Genomic DNA, 21916 nt, shown 5'->3' with positions numbered 1-21916 from the left:
CTCTCAACCAGAGACACCTGGCTCAGGTAGAGAACTTGCTGTGCCAGGACGTATGTTCACAAAATGATTTGTGTTGCAGTATGCATGCAAACACACTCGCCAAAAAAGCCGATAAACAATGTGTGGAGGCTGCCAAATACAGCATATCCAGTCAGCCAGATCAGCTTTTCTCCTCAAGAAGAACAAAGCAATTGCTGATTAACCATTTTGAATTTTGAAAATCTAACTTCAGATTTGTGTTCAGTGACATGAAAAATATATAATAACGTGTAATTTTTACGCAAACTGAACTAATAATACATATAAAAGTTTTCCTTAAACTTAATACTAGTTTTTCTCGAGAAACAATTTTCCAAAACTCTGTGCAGCAAAAAATAAAAATGGTTCAACTTATTAACACCTACCGTTGATGCCAGAAAAGTAAACACTTTTTCTGTGAGTTTATACCTATAACACACAAAATTTGTTATTATTAACTATTTTTTGTGAAGCCGTAAAGAGTGAAAAAAAATTGAACTCAAAGTTCAAGTTAGTACCAAATTGTTAAATTTAAGATTATTTCATTTTAAGTAGGTATAAACTCCCATGAATTTAATTTAGTGTCAATTGATGTTATCCATTTTTTATTTCAGATAACTCCTGAGGGGCTACACTGCACACAGTCTGTGTACTTCAAACTCACAGGCCCTCGATCAAACCGTAATTACAGGTGTAATTTAAAAAAAAATTGAAAATATAAAGTAAAGTTCAAAGTATAACCAATCATAATCCCCAAATAGTTCCTTTGCATGGCTTTTTATTGTCTCAAAAAATAAAAGTTCCAAACTTTGCCTACTTTCTTGCTCGTTTGAATGAGAACATTTACATACCGCTGCTACTAATAACACTGGAGCAGCTCAGGGAATGCATCAATGTCACTGTGAGGATCACTGACAGGATGTCAAAAAAGGATGTCTCATCTAACTGGGCCCAGTCCTGGGCCTTTAACACTCCTGCAACTCTTACTCTCACTACTGAGCACATTTGTTCCTTAATGTTTTTTTGTTTCTGGTAACAAAAATCAGTTTCAGCAGCTGGGCTACAGTGCTGGGACAATGTAGTCGCATATGTGCATGTGTACATTTTTATTTATCAGTTAACACTGTCCAAAAACTTAGCACCGATATCACACTAGTTTCTGTGCCTATCAACAGAGCAGCAGTTGAACTACACACTGACTCTTTACGTTTATGCCTTCCATTTTTTACATTGCACCCAGGACTTTATAGTACTGCATTATGTGCCCACTTGCTGCTCAATGTGTCCACTATATTGTGAAGTGTTGCCTTTCCCTCACAATAATGTTTCAGAATTGCAACCACAGCATTGTGGAAGCACAACAGGATGTGATGCGTATGAATAACATTTGGTCGTAACTTCGAGTAATAAAGCTATGCAAATTATATATATATTTTGTAATTCTAGCTAGTATATCGCCAGTTGAAACAAATGTATCATTTTTAACATATTATCTGGTATAAAAAAAAAAAAATACTGGAAAGTATGAATTCTCACCATAATCATTGTTTACAGTACAGCCTTCTGTGCCATCAATATTATTCGTTGGCACAAAAGTGATGTTGCCTAGCTTCAGTACAGAAGCAACAATCTTGAAGACACTCATCACCTCGTCCTGCATGAACCCCAGCGTATCCATAGCTCTCTGCAACAAAATGAGTAGCCTAATCTTAAATTATCTTCTTTTGTAAACCATTAAGACAACACATTATTTCTTTCCCGCACGAAAGTAAAGGAGTTTTATATGAAATACATACACAGCAGTATTTAACAATAAAACCACTAATGTTTTAATCTTCACCTATAAACCACTGCAGATGTTGTGCCAAAAAAGTTAGCCCAAAATGAAATATGAACCATATGAATATTGGGAAAGTGAAGGTTTACTAGTAATAAAAACTGCTAACAGAGTGAAGATCTTAATAGGTATAAAACAAAAGGGTTAATACTTTTGACAAGACTCATATCATCTGTACATTTTTTTTCTGAATTATAATTCATAAAAAGAATGTACAGATGATATGAGTCTTGTCAAAAGTGCTTACTGTAAATTCACTCAGAATTATGATTTACAACAGAGACAGCTGAATAGAGCATGGTAGAACTTAAAAATGAAAGTTATTTGATTCCAGTTCATCTGAGTCCTTGGATCTGAATGACTTGTCTCACTTACACTTTCTCTTTCTTCCATCTGTAGCTGCTGTCTATATCTTGACGAAAGAATTACTGAGTCTGAATGCTTGCAATTCTTCCATCTTTCTTTAAGTGATACAATCTAACACCGAACATGCAGACAAGAGAAACAGTACCTTCCGTACCTTGCACATAGAGAAATAACACACACGCAAGCTTAAAATTGATGTAGGCACTTTAGTTGCTTTGGTTTGAAGCTGGTATTTTTATCTTTCTTGTGCATATTTCAGTGAGAATTTTCGGTTCCCACATCACTGAACCAACACTGTCATTACACCTTCTATCTTGTTTCCTGTATTTATAATTATTATTTGAATGTCTGGTCATACACTATCTGATCTTAAGTATCAGGACACATATTTGTGGGCATTAATATGGAGTGTGCCCAACCTTCACCTTTTTGATGGGCTGCACTAAGTTGGGGACACTTCAAATGAGGTGCCTGAATGTCTGTGAAGGAATGGCAGCCCATTCTTTATCATGAGCTGAAATAAAAGGAGGTAGTGATGTTGGATGCTGGGGTTTCTTGTTAAGTAAATGTTGTAACTCATCCTGAAGGTGTTTCGGTGGGTTCAGGTCAGGACTCTGGAAGACCAGTCCATTTCAGCTGTGAGGGGCATTTGAAAAGTCTGTGCAAAGTCTGAGAGATGGCACCACTGGTGTGTATACAGGTCATGTTTAGTTAGTAGCATCTTTGGAAAGAACGCACACCAAGTTTCAGCCATGTTGGGCTATTTCGTTGTGTTTGGCATTCGTGTGAATCATGGAAGTCGAGTGATAGTCAAAAAATGGATGAAAAAGAAATTTGTGTGGTGATTAAACATTACTTTATGAAAGGCAAAACGTCTCAGAAAGAGAAGCTTGATAAACATTATGGTGACTCTGCACCTTCGATTAGAATAGTTTATAAGTGGTTTCAAAATTTTCGGAGTGGCCATATGGGCACAAGTGATGCTGAATGTTCTGGACACCCTGAGGAGGTTACGACTCCAGAAACCATTCATAAAATCCATGATTTGGTGATGGATGACAGAAGAGTTAAGGTACTTGAGATTGCTAGTGCTGTGGGCATCTTGAATGACTGGGTACATAATATTTTGTGTAAACATTTGGACATGAGAAAGCTATCTGCAAGATGGGTTCCATGACTGCTCATGCTTGACTGAAAATGGAATTGTGTGAAATGTTGCAAGGATGGTTTGAAGCTGTTCAGGAAGAATCCGCAGGACTTTATGCATTGTTTCATCACTGTGGATGAAACATGGATACATTACTATACTCTTGAGAGAAAACAACAATCTAAACAATGTTTTACCAACAGAGAATGTGCACCAAAAAAGGCGAAGACCATTCTTTCGGCCGGAAAGGTTATGACGACTGTCTTTTAAGATTCGCAAGGGATAATCCTCATCAACTATCTGTAAAAGAGTAAAACTATTACAGGTGCATATTATTCATCGTTATTGGACTGTCTGAAAACTGAGCTGCAAGAAAAATGCCGGCGATTGGACCGCAAAAAAGTCCTTTTCCATCACGACAATGCACCAGCACACACCTCAGCAGTTGTGGTCACAAAATTATTGGAAATACTATTCCAGGTCGTTTTGCATCCCCCTTTTCTCCAGACTTGGCTCCCTCAGACTACTATTTGTTCCCCAATTTGAAGAAATGGCTGGCAGGACAAAGATTTTATTCAAACGAGGAGGTGATTGCAGCAACTAATTGTTATTTTGCAGACTTGGACAATTCCTATTATTTGGAAGGGATCAACAAATAAGAATAACATTGGACAAAGTGTCTAAAAGGAGACTGTTGAAGAATAAAAAAGGTTTACCCCAAACACATAAGTAGTTTTTATTTTTGCATAGACTTTTCAAATGCCTCTCGTATGATACTGTCCACAAACCATTGCCCCACAGAGCTTCTTTATGACAGGATGCATTGTTATGCTGAGACTATCAACAATCATGCCCACTATAAAATGTGTTCATATCATTCTACATTTAGCGTCTTTTTATGTGCAATATGGGATCACAACCTAAACAGAAAAGACACACCCACACAGTAAAATCACCTCCTCTGTACTTCCCTGCCAACACGAAACATGATGGCGGGTAACATTCTCCAGGCACACACCCAACTTAAACATTTCCAATGAATTTCCACCGGATGAAACATGATTCATCACTTCAAATCACTCCTTTCCAGTCATCCACTGTCAAGTGCCATCACTCTTTACACCATCACAAACATCAGTTGGCAGTGGTTGGTAAAATATGTGACTTATAAGGCGCTGCTTGGCCACTGCACCCATTCTTTTTAACTCCTCACAGACAGTCATTGTGCTAACTGGGCTGCTGGAACACTATGGAAGTCAGAAGTGATTCTTTCAACTGAACTAATGTGCTTTTTTAAATACACTCTCTACAGCGCTCTACTGTTGCTGTGTGTCAGTACATGAGGTCTGCTTGATCCTGTTTCAGCTGTGGTTGCTTCTTCATGTTTCCGCTTCACAATCACATCGCAAACAGGCAACCTGTGCAGCTTTAGAAGAATTAATGAAAAACTGCTCCAGTTCCTGTTGAGAACTTAAGTGACTGTACTACCAGTTCTATCTCTCAAATTATAAAGGCAGCAGGGGTAAAATACAGGGAGCGAAAGGCTATTTACAATTTGTACAGAAAGCAGATGGCAGTTATGAGAGCCAAGGGGCATGAAAGGGAAGCAGTGATTGGGAAGGGAGTGAGACAGGGTTGTAGCCTCTCCCTGATGTTATTCAATCTGTATATTGAGCAAGCAGTAAAGGAAACAAATGACAAATTTGGAGTAGGTATTAAAGTCCATGGAGAAGAAATAAAAACTTTGAGGTTTGCCGATGACATTGTAATTCTGTTACAGACAGCAAAGGACTTGGAAGAGTAGTTGAATGGAATGGACGGTGTCTTGAAAGGAGGATATAAGATGCACAATGACAAAAGCAAAATGAGGATAATGGAATGTAGTCGAATTAAGTTGGACGATGCTGAGGGAATTAGATTAGGAAATGAGATACGTAAAGTAGTAAAGGAGTTTTGCTATTTGGGGAGCAAACTAACTGATGATAGTTGAAGAAGAGAGGATATAAAATGTAGACTGGCAAAGGCAAGGAAAGCGTTTTGAAGAAGAGAAATTTGTTAACATCGAGTGTCATGAAGTCGTTTCTGAAAGTATTTGTATGGAGTGTAGTCATGTATGGAAGTGAAACATGGATGATAAATAGTTTGGACAAGAAGAGAACAGAAGCTATCTAAATGTGGTGCTACGGAAGGATGCAGAAGATTAGATGAGTAGATCACATAACTAATGAGGAGGTATTGAATAGAATTGGGGAAAAGAGGAGTTTGTGGCACAACTTGACAAGAAGAAGGGACCGGTTGGAAGGACATATTTTGAGGCATCAAGGGATCACAAATTTAGCACTGGAGGGCAGTGTGGAGGGTAAAAATCGTAGAGGGAGACCAAGAGATAAATACACTTAACAGATTTAGAAGGATGTAGGTTGCAGTAAGTACTGGAACAGGAAGAAGCTTGCACAGGATAGAGTAGCATGGAGAGCTGCATCAAACCAGTCTCAGGACTGAAGACCACAACAACAACGACCAGTTCTGGCTTTTACAAGGTGTACAACTTTGCTTGTGCCATTTGCTGATAGGTGGTGACAACGGTAAGTAGCGGTCGAAAGAAACAAATCGCAGACGTCAGGCAGTTAGCTTAGACCTCAGTCAACATAACCTCATTCAAACATTAGTCGATTTCTGTCTGCATCATAAAGTTGTTCTTGATTGAAAATGTCAGTTTGCGAGTCTAATTATCATCATTTGCGGGCGGTGTTACTGTTTTGTTTCAATATGAGGAAAACAGCGGCTGAGTCTCAGCGAATGCTCTCAAGTACGTACGGTAGGGACGCTATTAATGAAAGAACATGTCATGAGTGATTTCAATGCTTCAAGAACGGTGATTTTAATGTCGTAGTCTGGCATAGTGAGCGAATGTTTTCGAAGATGCAGAATTGGAGACATTGCTTAGTGAAGACCCGTGTCAAACTCAAGAAGAATTGGTATGATTAGTGGGAGTGACACAGCAAGCCATTTCAAAATGTCTCAAGGCTATGGGCACAATTCAGAAAGAAGGAACTTGGGTCCTGTGTGAGCTGAAACCAAGAGATGTTGAACAGCATTTGTGTGTTTGTGAACAGTTGCTTCAGAGGCAAAAACGGAAGGGATTTCTGCATTGCATTGTCACTGGGGATGAAAAATGGGTTCATTACAATAACCCTAAATGCAAAAAATCATGGGGATATCCCAGCCATGCTTCCACGTCAACGGCCAAACCGAATAATCATGGCTCCAAGATCATGCTCTGCATTTGGTGGGACCAGCTCGGTGTCATGTACTATGAGGTGTTAAAACCAAGTGAAACAATCGCATGTGCTCATTATTGAATGAAATTAATGCATTTGAGCAGAGCATTAAAAGACAAATGGCCACAATACAGTGAGAGGCACAATAAAGTGATTTTGCAGCATGACAACGCTTGACCCCATATTGCAAAAGAGGTCAAAATGTACTTGGAAACGTTAAAATGGGAAGTCGTACTTCACCCGCCATATTCTCCAGATATTGCTCCCTCTGACTATTACCTGTTTTGATCAATGGTGCATGGCCTGGCTGACCAACACTTTTGATCTCACAAAGAAATCACAAATCGAATCGCTTTGTGGATCGCTTCAACAGAAGAAAAATTTTTTTGATGCGGGTTTCGTACACTGCCCAAAAGATGGGGGAAAGTAGTGTCCAGCGATGGAAAATACTTTCATTAAAGCCTCAAATGTTGGGGAAAAAATGGCGGAAGGTAAGTTGTACACCTTGTCTATTAATACATTTTCTAATAGTTCTGAAAATTGCCATAAACGTGGCAGATATATAAACAATGTATATAACAAAAGATGAGAAAAATGGCTTCCATCTGTATATGGAATATCAACAATGTAGGAGAAGATAGACCGCTACTTATGTAAAAATGACATATTAAGTAGCAGACAGCCACAATTACAAACACTTACACATTAGCTTTCGGCCGCAGCCGACATCAGAACAAGAAAGAGAAATACACACAATATTCATTCACACAAGCAAGCACACCTCACACACATGACTGCCAACTCTGGCAGCTCAGGTAAGAATGCTGAGCTAGAGTATATAGATAGAATCTAAGTACAGATAAGAGTATAAAATGACATTATACAGGCTGAATGGTGAGCTATTCAGCCTTTATAATGTCATTTTATACTCTGGACTGATAAGGTAAGGAATGAAATGGTTCTCCAGAGAATCATCAAGGAAAGGAATATACGAACACTGGCAAGAAGGAGGGGCTGGATGACTGGAAATCTTTTAAGAAATCAGGGAATAAGGACCTAGAGGGAGCTGTAGAGGGTAAAAATTGTAGAGGAAGATAGAGACTGGAATACATTCAGAAAGTAATTGAGGACATAGGTTGCAAGTGCTACTCTGAGATGAAGAGGCTGGCACAGGAGAGAAACTCGGTGGGCTGCATCAAATCAGTCAGAATACAATAGTGGAATCAGCAATGTTCTCAACAGCAACTGGAGCGATTTTTCAGTAACACAACAAACAGTGGCGGAATCATCACATGGAGAAACTAACAAGCTTCAGAAGGTTTGAAATGTCCCTCATAGATTTGTGAATTAGGTGACATCCAATGACTAGTCCATGTTCTAAGTCACTGAGGTAACCTGAGCGACCAATGCTGCTGCTGCTACTGTTACTCTACTGACAGCACAGTGCTCCCTGGCTCCTTTTATACTGATAGGACTGTCTCTTGTAACATCTAGCAATCAAATCTGTATTACATGAGGGTGTTTGGTTACTTTTGATCAGAAATTGTAAATTTCTCTGATTTCTAATGTTTAAAGAACATATAGTTGATTTCTACCAAGCTGGGTGCTGACTGGTTAGGATTATATCTAGTTTTATAATAGAAATTTTTATGGAAGCTGTAAAATATAGGAAAAACCACTAAAAACTAGTAAGTGTAAAGAAAGTAAACAAACCCTGGTGACTTGGAAATCGTGTCGATCGTCTATACTGTCAGGACCGTGGCAGCGATTGTTGCTGTTGCGTAAGAAGCTGTAATTATCCAGGTTGCGTTGCAGCTTCAGCTGTTCTGAAATATAACCATCCGAGATAATTCACAATAAAATGCTGCTGCAGTATATCTTTTTATGCATTTATTTTTCTATAGTAATTGTTGTCTCACAAATACATGCATCTCTAGGTATTGACATGTGATTGTTCCTCAAGATACGCACAGGGCGTGAGGACGAAAAATGTTATTGAGAATTTACTAAAGGACAGTGACTATACAGTTCGTGTGACTAGTGCAAACAATGTAGCACATAATAAAGCCAAAAATTATACAGGGTGTTTGGAAATTCCCATTACAAACTTCTGGGACTCGTAGAGCGGAGTGAGTACACAATATTTTGAACAGGAACCCACATCTGGAAATGTATGATTCCATTCTACAATGGTCAGAGTTGGTTGTCCTGATACGCAATAGGGTAGACAGGATGATGTATCACCTAATGTCCATCAGGAAATGTGTCAGTACCTTGCTTCAGATGTGCGGTTTGGAGACATCTCAACAGACGATATGGTGAAAAATGGATAGGCCTAGGTGGTCCACCCGCACGGCCACTGCAATTGCGGGATTTAACACTTATGGATTACTTCTTGGGGGGTCGTATGCAAAGTTTAATTTGTGAGACTCGTGTACAGACAGAGGAAGATTTGCTCACAAGAGTTCAGGTCGCTGCACGAGAACTTGAAGAGATGCCAGGAGGCAAGGACAGTGTGTACCAGAATGTGCTTCATAGATACAATGTCTGTAACAATACTGGTGGTTGCCACATCGAGCCGCTGTTGTAATGCGTTAGTACTGTTCTGTACACAAGGTATGCTGGGTTCTTTTTTCTTTTGGAATAATATAAACACCTAATGTTTAAGTGTTAATACAAACAAATGTGCTTAAGTAATAAATGGTTGTTTTGTTACATTTCCTTTTGAATTGTTACCTAATAATGGTACTGTGTGACACCTAATTCAATCCCTAAAGCAGAAGTAGATGTGTCATACATCTGAATTGAAACTGGTGTAGAACAGAAATGTAATGTTTATAGACACGGGTTCCTATTCAAAATATTATGTACTCACTCCCCTCTACAAGTCCTAGAAGTTTGTAATGGAAATTTCTGACAGGTTCCAAGAATTTGTTTGGACATAAATAAGATGAACACTGTTTTTGTGATGATACCTAATCTTTAATTTACATGTTGACAAACAGTCCTGACACATAATATTAAAATCAGACAATGCTGTTCCATTTATGCCAAATGCAATGTAGTGATACGGTGAACATCTAAATGACCATGGCAAGAAATTTCTGTCAATAGATAAACAAAATTATAAATGAAGGCAAAAGACTGGTTTTAAAAGACAGTCTTTCTGTCAAGTTCATTACCTCCTGTTTAAAGAAATCAACATTACAGAGGAAGGAGGGGTACAAATCACATGTAAGAGGGACCTGCAGTAGATCAATTCATTCACATAATTGTGCTGTTCTAGTCCATCTAGTGAAAATAAATGAAGACCAAGAAAAATCAAAATACTTTTCAGTGTCAACAACAAGTTTCTCCTTCTTCATATAAATCTACAATCTCTTAGAGGTAAAGTCTATTTACTGCAATGCTGGCTTGAAGGAAGACTTTTGTTTTCCTCATGCATACTTGCTAGTTGTTAGCTATTGCAGAACAAATATTTCACATGGTATGGTCTCAATCTACATTAAAAGCAACTTTGATACACAGTTCTCAGTCACACATGTTAGCAAAATATCCCTTGATGATACATTTGAAGTTGCTGGTACTGCAACCCACACATAAAAATCTTAATTGTCTCAGTTTATCAAACTTCAAACTCTGGTGACATAGTATTTACAGAAAAATTAATACTTCAATACTGCTGCTGTCCAATATAAGCAGCATAAAATTATAATTGTATGTGTTATTAACATACATATGAGCAAAAATATAAAAATGTGACTGACATGGTCACTTCTCTGAAGTCACTGAACTACTACTGTCTCAATGAAATATCCACTACGCTAAATGCATCTCTTAATAAAAATTTGCAAAACATTTTAGTGTTTCTTACTTCAAATTAATGTAGCTGCTCTTTCAGACATGAAAGAATGAATAGAATTAACCACACAGCAAGATCAAAATCATCAGAGACAAAGCACAAGCTGACAAAGGAATAGGGAAAAGTGGGGAAATGAATTTGGGCAAGAGCTCCTCACAGTAACAGTTCCAGAGTTAGGCTTAATGAATTTATGCTTAATGAATTTAGACCTAATTCTGGATGGTCAGACGGGGATTTGAACCCTGCTCCTGGGACGTGCTTGTCCTCTGACTTGGCTCCTGTGTCACCAAGGTCAATTATGTTACAAAGATGTGCAGTACTTTATTCCCACTACCCACAAGAGGAATATGACAACAAGTTTTCAGCAAGTATACTAAATTACACACTTTCTGCACTTAAATTTAATAAGGTAATGTGTATACCATGGCATTACGATTCTCTCTGAAGTTTTGTGTAGAAGATTTGTTAAAGTAGCTACAGTAGATGTAGTGGCACATCACGTAAGTTTACACATTTAACATACATCTCATATATCATATTACTGACATTTTTGTGTATTTTAAGTGTTGTGGTGTTGCAAGACAGCCACGCCACTCGGAAGTAGCCGAAATGCACGCGTTAACTCACGCCGGCTTGCGTGAGGTCTGAAACAGGATACGTTATGAATGCTATAAAGAAAAGTACGTAGCTTCTTTAATACTTAACTTTAATTCATCCTTGTGGTACATCGCCCTTGATAATACAAGTGAGACTCTCAGATATGGTTAATGGCACCTTGCTAGGTCGTAGCCATGGACTTAGCTGAAGACTATTCTAACTGTCTCTCAGCAAATGAGAGAAAGGCTTCGTCAGTGTAGATGCTAGCAAAGCCGTCGTACAACTGGGGCGAGTGCTAGACCTGCCATGTGGTGGCGCTCGGTCTGCAATTACTGACAGTGGCGACACGCGGGTCCGACATGTACTAATGGACCGCGGCCGATTTAAAGCTACCACCTAGCAAGTGTGGTGTCTGGCGGTGACACCACATTAAGTACAATGATACTTCATGCAGCAAAAGTATCTACCCCAAGTTTCAGTAAAAATTTGACTACTATCTACATTCAACAGAAACAACACAAGTAATCAGTGTTGTAGTGGCAACAGCAATATTAAGAGAGAATTTGATTTTATATACTTTTCTGCATCTGGATAGTCCATTATAAAAACTAAGTAGGTTCCTGGCTTTTAAGCTACATGCAGACATTATGATACTCATTTATAGCCGGCCATGATTATAGTTATGCATCTTTCAGTGTGAGAATGGATCTTCTTTTCAAAAACAAAGCTTCCCTACTAAATTAAACTATTATCTGTCAGTGTGTAGTTACAGTCTGAGTAGTAAAAGTGTCTATGGCCATTACTAATCAGTCTAAAATAGTTATAGTCCTGAATTTAGGCATGAGAATTATATACAATTCCTTGTTCCTAATATTTTGTCTAGTTAGACACTTGAATAAAAGATACAATTTAACCTTTTTGAGACTTGACCAAAGATAAGCTCACAGCAATTAACGAGTTAATGGAAATTCAATAAAAACTGCTCAACTGTCCTCACCAACATACTTTTAGTAGTGGCAGTATCAGAAAAACCTGCCCCTTGTTTTTGTTTCCCTTTCAGGGGCTTTTAAATTAAAAACGCAAGATAAATGGATGTCACTTGCTGAAAGCCTCGGTCCTAACAATGCATCATCCATCACATGTTGTTAGGGGTGTCAGCCACACCATAAAGCTATTGTGCATGCCAGCCTACGCAGCAGACGTCACATTGGGAGTGTCTGGGCTCTATTCATTATATGAGAGCAGAAAAGGCATTAAAAAGTACCAAAAGTTTGTCATTATCCACAAAAAGATATCTTGCTTAGCACAGAGTTAATGTGCTGTACAAAAGTTATGAAAGAATGAAACATTTTCAACAATCTACACTGCAAAAATAACGAAAAACACTAAATGAAAATGAAACTTCTCTCAACTGGAGTGAAATGCACATTCCCATCTTACAGTTATTATAAAATATCTGCAATATTTTACAGTTATAAAATATTGACAGTTTTGCAGAACTGTGACTGTCCTGTGATAATATACAGTAGCAACCAATCACGATTTGGTTTTTGTTCAATTTGTCTTCAAAACAGCATTACTTCTTTCTTTCTTTCTTCCTTTCTTTCTTTGCACTAGTGTTTATCCTGTCTAGTATAGGAGCTGCTTTACCAGGATTTAGCAAACTTTATTTTATTACTAGTGAATATGGCAATGCTGCACAACTGCTAAATTTGTATGGGATTTGAAAATATATTTATTTATTTATTTACATTTTCTTTGCGTGGAGCCATCATAGTGATGGCTTTTGCAAATGTCAGACTTAATACTATGGTTATACTTACACTTATAAAATACACTACACTCTGTAGCTGTTGCTTCGTATGTCTATTTTCTACATTTATCACATTACAACTGATATGCTAATGCCTCATGTTACAATCACTATCTTAAAATTCATTGAAAGAATATAAACATTTTTCTATTAGAAAAGATTTTAATTTTGTTTTAAAAACATTCCCCAGGTACATTCTTAGAGAGTTTGGTAGCTAGTTATACCAAATCAAACCATTGATATATGGACTTCTATCAGTCATTTTTAATGTTGTTCTGTTACAGAAATAGTTACACTTTGTTCTAGTGTTGTGATCATGTACATCACTGCCCTTGATAGCTTCTGTTGGTTGACTTTGTATATGTCTTATTGCTCTTTTCTGTAGTAGTAGTATTCTTTTTAAATGTACACCAGCTGCACAGCCCCACAGTTCAATTCCGTAATTGTGAAAGGGGTAAAGTGTTCCATAATATACTAATTTCAGTGCTCAGCTAAAAAGTATCTTTGCGAGCTGGCTGAGGAGATATATGGCACTACTGACTTTTCTGCATACGAAATTAATGTGGTACATCCACCGCAAATTTTCATCAACATACACACCCAGTAATTTACAGTTACCATTTTCTGTTGCAGAGATATTACACACACTATTCATATTGTTGTGGTGAGAACTGTCTGTTTTAAATGTCAGTAACTGAGATTAGGTGACATTCACCTTGAGTGCCTGATCATTGAAGTATTTTGTTACTTCTGTTACACCACTAGTAGCAAGAGATTCTAGCTCATTAGATTTACTCCCATAAAATAAGATTGATGCGTCATCTGCATAGCTTATATCCTGATCTCCTTCTCTCCCTTCTCTCTACCCATCTCCTCCTCTGCCTCCCTCTGTCGATGTCCTCCTTCCCCATCTCCATGTCCATCCCCCCCTTTCCCTTTCTTTATCCACCTTCTCCTCATCCTTTTTCTGATCTTGGCCCTAGTTTGTTGTTATTGCAAATACAGATTCCTAAGTACATTCTAACCATAAGCAGAGAACCTGTCAATACAACTTACTTGTTTTCAGTAAAAAACGACTGAGAGGAAGAAAACAAAACAGCACATTATTGTGTATAAAATTTTTGTTTAAAGATACATGTAATAAAAAAGAATATGTGTGGGAAAAACAATATTTCTAATGATTCACATATTCTAGTATCATGGTTAAAACTGATTGCAAGAAAGAAAACAAATCCGTACATATTCACAGCAGAGCAAAGCACAGCACAGTATTTTGTTTCTCACAGTTGGTTTTAACAGAAAATCTGTACATTGTTGTTTCAAAAAATATATAGCCTACGTCCTTATGAATATGTATTAGAGCATCCCATAAAAATTTGAAATAAATGCTCAACAGCTTTTTGAGAGTTTTGGTAACAATGTTTCTCATTTATATTTTAAATGGAACCGCGGGACTGCTATGGTCCCAGGTTCGAATCCTGCCTCAGGCATGGGTGTGTGTGATGTCCTTAGGTTAGTTAGGTTTAAGTAGTTCTAAGTTGTAGGGGACTTATGACCTAAGATGTTGAGTCCCATAGTGCTCAGAGCCATTTGAACCATTTTTTTTTGTATTCGTGTATTATACGATGGCCTTCCAGTAAGTATATAAAAGCATGCATGTATTTGAACGCAATGTTGTGCGAAAATTTTAAAGCAAACAGTGAAGAACTTTCAGTAATTTAAGATTTTGTACAAACGAACATTTACATTTTTATTTTTATAGATATAGATTTAGCTTTGTGATCAGATACCCCTACTGACATCAGTCATCAAAGTAATCTCAGGGAGGGGAATTGTATGCACCATCTGTCTTCAGTTACATCAACCTTGTTCCATTTTTTAACAAATTTTAACTGTTCATGTATCATATTCTCTCATGCAGAGTATGGGAACCAGTACAGCACTTACCTAAATGAGAATGACAAACTGCCTAAAAACCACAATGTGTTGGCCATTGAACCAGCCCATGGTCATTAATCCACTGTGGAGTTTCTATCCGGGTCTGGCTCAAATTCCTGCCATGCAAGCTAGCACACTGTGTATTATGCTATATGAACAAAACAGTGTTACTGGTTTCAGTTCTACAAAATTCATCTTCAGTTAGCCTACAAGTTTTTGTACTATAAAACAATGTATCATGAATTTTGAACGTAAAAGCTTGCAAGCCTTCTGCAGATGAATTTAGGAAAATCAAAACCAGTAACAAGTGTTTTTTTTTCCTTTTTAATAAGGTGAATTAAGGCAGACTTGTGGCCCACACATTGCTTGCAGATTTCTTTTTAAAAAAGGGATCTGATCATCACTATCCACCAAGTGAGGTGGTGCAGTGGCTTACACACTGGACTCGCATTCGGGAGGACAATGGTTCAATCCCGCGTCCGGCCATCCTGATTTAGGTTTTATGTGATTTCCCTAAATCGCTCCAGAGAAATACTGGGATGATTCCTTTGAAAGGGCATGGCCGACTTCCTTCCCCATCCTTCCCTAATCCAATGAGACCGATGACCTCACTGTCTAGTCTCCTACCCCAAACAAGCCCAACCCTTCACTATCCCTCAGCTTTATGCATTACCTATGCTGCCTATGAAGAATTAGTACTTAGTCCAGATGAAAGAGAGAGAACAGAAATCGCTTATAGTCAACTATTTGCACCTGAAATTTTACAGCTGATGACATGGGGTTGAGAACTGAGGAGGAGATGGAGAGGGAGAGGGAGAGGGAGAGGGAGAGAGAGAGAGAGAGAGAGAGAGAGAGAGAGAGAGAGAGAGAGAGAGAGAGAGGGAGAGGAGGGAGGGGGGGGGGGGCAGTAGGTGGCCAGAGAGAAGGAGTTTAGGATGTATATCCAATTCCAACTCATATTTAGTAATTGAAAAATATTGCCAGATTGGCATAAAGAAGCATTGAATATAAGGCCTAACCACATGGTAAGAGAGAAACATCTCATAAGTAGATTTACAGTCTACCACCTTAAATTCAGCCATCTTACCGCAAAAATGATTATTCTCAACAAACCATAAGGATATTGGTACTTTATACTTTTTATTTGGAGCATGAGCAGGAATAGTAGGAACATCAATAAGAATACTTATTCGTGCTGAACTCGGCCAACCAGGATCTCTAATTGGAGATGACCAAATCTATAATGTTATTATTACAGCACACACATTTGTAATATTTTTTTTATAGTAATACCTATTATAATTGGTGGATTTGGTAATTGGCTCGTACCATTAATAATTGGTGCACCAGATATGGCATTCCCACATGTGTTTGTTATTTGTTTGTGAGAAAATTGTGTTATGCCTCGTGTAAGAAAGAGAAACACATACTACAGCCCCTTCCGCCAGAGGTTCGATACCTCCCTCAGGCATGGGTGTGTGTGTTGTTCTTAGCATAAGTTAGTTTAAGTAGTGTGTAAGTCTAGGGACTGATGATCCAAGCAGTTTGGTCCATTAGGAATTCACACACATTTGAACATTTCGTACACTACACTGTCCAGTCACATTAATGTGACCAGCAGTCAAATGCCTGAATAACCTCCTTTTGCCATAAAAGATCGCTGCGAGACGTGCACGAAGAGAGTCAATGAGGTTCTGGAAGGTATTGACAGGTATGTGGAGTCATGCTGACTCGAATGCCATGCCCAACTACACTAGGTTTCTCAGTTGAGAATCCACGGCATGAACAGCCCAATTGAAGTTGTCCCACAGATTCTGGGTTTAAATCTGGGAAGTATGGTGGCCACAGGAATACTATAAACTCATCCTGGTGCTCTTCAAACCACACATGTACACTGCAAGCTGTGTGACATGTTGCATTGTCCTGCTGGTAGATGACATTCTGCCGAGGAAAAACAACCTGCATGTGGGGGTGGACATGGTCCCCAAAGATAGATACATTCTTGTATTTATCCACTGTGTCTTCCATAATGATAACATTACCCAGGGTATACCACGCTACCTTCTTGTTTGCTTTCATGTTTCAAGCTGTAGATGGCAATGACTATCTGTCCTATTGTATGGTCTGCCTTATGGCAGGTCTTGTCGTGGGTTAATCCTCTTCCACTTTTGTCTGTCCATAGTCAGTCTTTTATTTCTGAATATTTGTCTCCTTTGATATTGCCCAGGATTTGATATCTTCTTTAGCCTCTTCCCCCTTTTCCCTCCACCATTCCTTCTATTCCTTTCTTCAGTAAACAGTCCCTTCTCAAAAAATGTCCAATCCCGTTCCGTTCTCTCTTTCTGATGACTTTCAGCATGTTTCTTTCTTCTCCAACTCTTCTTAATACTTCTTCATTCCTTAGTCGGTCTTCCCATTTCACTTTTTCCATTCTTCTCCATATCCACATCTCTAGTGCCTCCAATCTTCTTTCATCTTCCTTCCTCAATGTCCAGGTCTCCACACCGTATAGTGCAAAGCTCCAGATGTAACGTCTGGCAAGTCTTTCTTTCAGATCTTTGTTTAGTGGTCCACAAAGTAATTTCTGTTTCCTCTTGAATCCTTTTTTTGTCATTGCAATTCTTTTCCTAATTTGTGTTGAGCAATACATATCCTATGGAGCATCAAATATGATTCATCAGGAAAGTTCAATGGATGCCCGGTTGCAATATTGGCATGCAAATTCCAGCCTTTGTTGCTGATGAAGAGCATTTAGCACAGGTGCATGAACCAGGCATCTGCAGTGGAGGCCCAAATGCAGCAATGTTCACTGAATGGTCATTGAGGAGACACTGTCGGTAACCCCTTGGTTCATTTGGGTGGTCAGTTGTTTGACAGTTGCATGTCTATTCACCCACACACATCTCCACAGCCATAATCCATCTTTGTCATCTATGGCCTTTGCTGCCCCACTGTTGCCTCGGCACTGGTTTTGGACAATGCCATTTTGCCTTGGAGGCATATGAACAGTTTGCAGTCTTGGATGTTTTGAAAACACTTCCACTCCTAGCCCGAGCCCCAATGATTGTGCCCTTTTAGATTTTGGGTAAATCATTCCATTTCTCCCTTACAACAACTGTACTGTTTCCCATGTCACCTAGATACTCTTTATATGCCCTCTACAGCTAGTGCTGCCATTTGTGACTGGCTATTGCAAGTCAAAGTTGAACACTGCTAGTGGTCATATTAATGTGAATGGTCTGTGCAGCATGTGTCAGAATACAATAGGTGGAAGGTTGTGGTCTGCTGAAACTGTTGTTTACCGTTCCACGATATTGTTGTTCACATTGCTCTGGATTCCACAACTGACAGGAAATACAGAATCAATGGGTTCAAGAGACTCACACTCAGTGTCATGCAGGATTTCAATGGCTCATCATGCCTAGTGTCCAAGAGGACACACACTATTTACTTAGCTGTTCAGGAGATTTACGGAAGTGTCCAATTCCACCCGTCTGCTGTGACCCATGACATCATCAATATTGTGGAAAAGGCTATTCTAAGCATCTACAATATGGCGCCTATGATGTCACTACATACACACGGCAACAAACAAGAAAATACATATAAATAAGGCAATAACATCTCCCTCCAAAAATTCAATCAAACTAAAGGAACAACAATGGGAATTTTTTTTTTGGGGTGGGTGGGGGGGGGGGGGCAGGGGTGCAAGCTAGATATAACAGTAAAAAACAACTCACCATGGTCTCAAAACACACAAAACAACGAACAAAAAACAATAATTACAAAAATCTATAGGAATCAAACACTCCCCTTGACCTATATAGGTCAACAACACCTGATGATACCAAAACAGCGATGGCTACAGCAAAAACTATGAAATTTGGAATCAGACATTTCCCTTGACCACAGCTGATGATACCAAAACACCAATACCTACATATAAAACAACAAAAATTGGAATCGGTCCTTCCCCTTGACCTATATATGTCAACTACTGATACGAAAAATCCAATACCTACAATTACGAAAAACAAAACCAAAACCACAACACCTCAAAAAGTTAAAAGTCAAACATCCCTACATAAATTAAAACACATTCAATACACAATAAATACGCAAAACATTACAACTCGAGAAAAATAGACCCAAAGAAACAATTACTTACCACCAACAAATTTCAGCACTGCAAAGAAGGTCGGCCATTCCAAACACTCAACACACACACACACACACACACACACACACACACACACACACACACACACAGGGCACCATCAAACACAACAAGACAACATCTAAAAACATGACCAACTTATAAACTCCGCGTTGTAATGATGTCACACACCACAGTAGCCTTACATCCTGGGGTCAAAGCAGACAGGTGGAATCGCACTTCCGTTGACCCTGTTCGGGATTGTAATGGTGTGACCTATAGCGAACACATTTGCAGTAAGACAAGTACCCATACAAACAGTGCAACAACATCTAGAGCAGCACAGGCTGTCAGCACATTGACCATTATTGCAGTTTTCCTGAATGTGGCAGCAGAGAGGTGTGCCAACAGCATGGTGCCTGACGACAATTTTGGACACAGGAGTTCATCACATATCATTTTAGATGACCCCCCAGTACTACATCCACAGTCACAATGGACGCATCTGCATGGGAGTCCTGAGGGGAATGAACTTCAGCAGCTTACATTTGTCATCACGATGCAGCATGAGCACCTGGTTGGATAATACAGGGTGCCATTGGGAAGGTAACAGGATCACCTCTGGTTCACACTGACAGTAATTTGAACAGCAGATGCCTGTGCTGCCCCGACCAGCCTCAACACAGAATAGCCACCGACAAGCTGTGGCCAAAAAACAAGTGGACCACCCTGTTGCTGAGCATGCTGCCAAACATGATACCCCTCATCTCAATGACTGCTTCACAGTCTGTGCCATATGAATCCTTCCCACCAACACCAGCTTTTCTGAATTTCGCAGGTGGGAACTTTCCCTGCAATACATCCTACGTTCCCGTAACCCTCCTGGCCTCATCCTTCGTTACTCACTGTCCTAACCCATCCAGCTCCCTCCCTGTTCCCATTCCAGCACTACACAGCCATCATTTCACTCCCACTCCCAGTCTTTTAATTTCTTTTTATTTCTCTCCTTTCCGCCACTTACCTCCCCCCCCCCCTCCCCCCCTTCCCACCTTCTCTCCTGCCCTCTGTCTAAACTGCAGCACTTCACTGTCTGCCAACCCCTCCATACTATCCCTCCCCCTCCCCACCTCAGCCTCCTCCATACCCCCACCCAGTTGCCACTCCCATCATGCACGGTGCTGCGGCTCGCAGTGTGGTTTTAGCTGTCTGAGACTGCAGACCTGTGTGCAAGTTGCGTTTGTGTGTGTGTGTGTGTGTGTGTGTGTGTGTGTGTGTGTGTGTGTGCATACTGCAGGGATTTAATTGGTATCTACCTTAGCCTTCACTGTAGAATGCAGCTGACATCATCCATGCCTACAGGCAATCCAAATTTATTAAGAGACTGAGAAAAGTGGATAATAGGAGATTCAACACTAATAAAACAGATTAATTTTCAACAATGAGATATAGTCTGCCAGTTTTCATAAATTTGTAACTGACAGCAACCTTCACTGACAAGTTAATACTACTATCATACCCATACAGCAATCAATGAAAGCAGGAATCAACATGTATAGCGTAACTACCAAAACAACTTAAATGACAACTAGATTATTAATGTGAGAGACCTGACATGCTAGAGAGAGAGAGAGAGAGAGAGAGAGAGAGAGAGAGAGAGAGAGAGAGAGAGCACTGAAAGAGCTGAACCAGTGACACAGTGATCGGGCTGACAAATGTGGAGGTTGTTGAGAGAGAGAGAGATAGAGAGCTAAACCAGTGACACAGTGTTCCAGCTGACAAATGGAGATCGTTGTGACAATTGCTTACCACATGGTCAAGGGTGTCATCATACTGCAACAGCTGATGCAGCCACACATGTTAAGTGAAAGTGGTTGCTCACTCCTCTGACCAAACAATATTTACTATCTTCTGCTTGAAATAATGAACAGCCAAGCTGTAATATGAATCAAGGTGACAAGTGCCAAAAGCACACTACTTCAGCATCTGAGTTGTCATGCTGTTGCTGTTGGTTTGAAGAGAAGATAGCAAACTTGGCCACAGCAGCTGTGTTCTGAGATTTCCTGACCTCAGAGTGACCACATACTGATGAGCATCCAACCTAAAAAAATTGGGCTAATACCAGTTACTGGTGTCAGCAGTGCAAGGGATGCTGAGACTCAGAGAACAAACAGCATACTTTCCACATCTTGCCTCGTCCTCAATCATCACAACACAGTAATCTTTGTACTACTGCATGTCCTTACAGAAGAAGGACGGCACTGTGTATTTTATCTGAATTTAACAGCTGCTGCCATACTGAGCAAATAATTAAGTCCCCTCAAGATAATTGCCCCCAAAATCAGATTCAGGACCACTGTTCCATCAGGAACCTGTCCATGAGACTCTTTTCTCTCTGAATTTTTTATTTGAGGTTAGTTGGGATTTAAAGTGACCTAAAGTTTAGAGACGTTTGATATAAAAATGATAATCCAACAATAAGTTCATCAGTGCATCAGTTGCTAAGAATCTGCAATAATATGTATTGCTTACTATGGATCTGGAGTTTGTTTTCATTTGTGACCTCTAAAGAATGCACATGTATGCACAATGTGATATGTGTTATGTGATATGTGGTTTATTCATCTCATTACATACAATTTTCAAATCATTTGATTTGATGCACAGGAGACATGTCAAGGTTTACAAAAGAAACGTTTTTCACTTTTTTAAGAGAAATACGATCGTTTACATTATATTTTACATTTCTAAGTTACAGCTACACATGTACATAAAATAATACATGTAATACAATCCCTGTGTTCAGATTGTGAAGCTGTCCTAAATGAATTCATCGACAGAATAATAACACTTTTCCACCAGAAGAGTAAAGAGCAATCTTTTCAGTGAACCAATCTCCATTTT

General features: G+C 39.2%; 1 protein-coding gene across 1 annotated transcript in view; it reads right to left on the bottom strand.

The window, feature by feature from the left end:
* The window catches only part of LOC126109867 (unconventional myosin-Ib), a 458138-nt gene that overhangs the window by 226563 nt on the left and 209659 nt on the right, over nt 1-21916 (bottom strand). The window contains exons 9-10 of the mRNA XM_049914933.1: nt 8363-8475; nt 1555-1702 (exon numbers count right to left, since the gene is read on the bottom strand). Coding sequence (XP_049770890.1) covers nt 1555-1702; nt 8363-8475 — 261 coding nt within the window. The remainder of the gene's footprint in view (nt 1-1554; nt 1703-8362; nt 8476-21916) is intronic.

Source organism: Schistocerca cancellata, chromosome 12 (assembly GCF_023864275.1).
Source record: "Schistocerca cancellata isolate TAMUIC-IGC-003103 chromosome 12, iqSchCanc2.1, whole genome shotgun sequence".
Taxonomy (NCBI): domain Eukaryota; kingdom Metazoa; phylum Arthropoda; class Insecta; order Orthoptera; family Acrididae; genus Schistocerca; species Schistocerca cancellata.
Note: the sequence above shows the minus strand (reverse complement) of the source record. Positions and strands in the feature narration are given on the sequence as shown.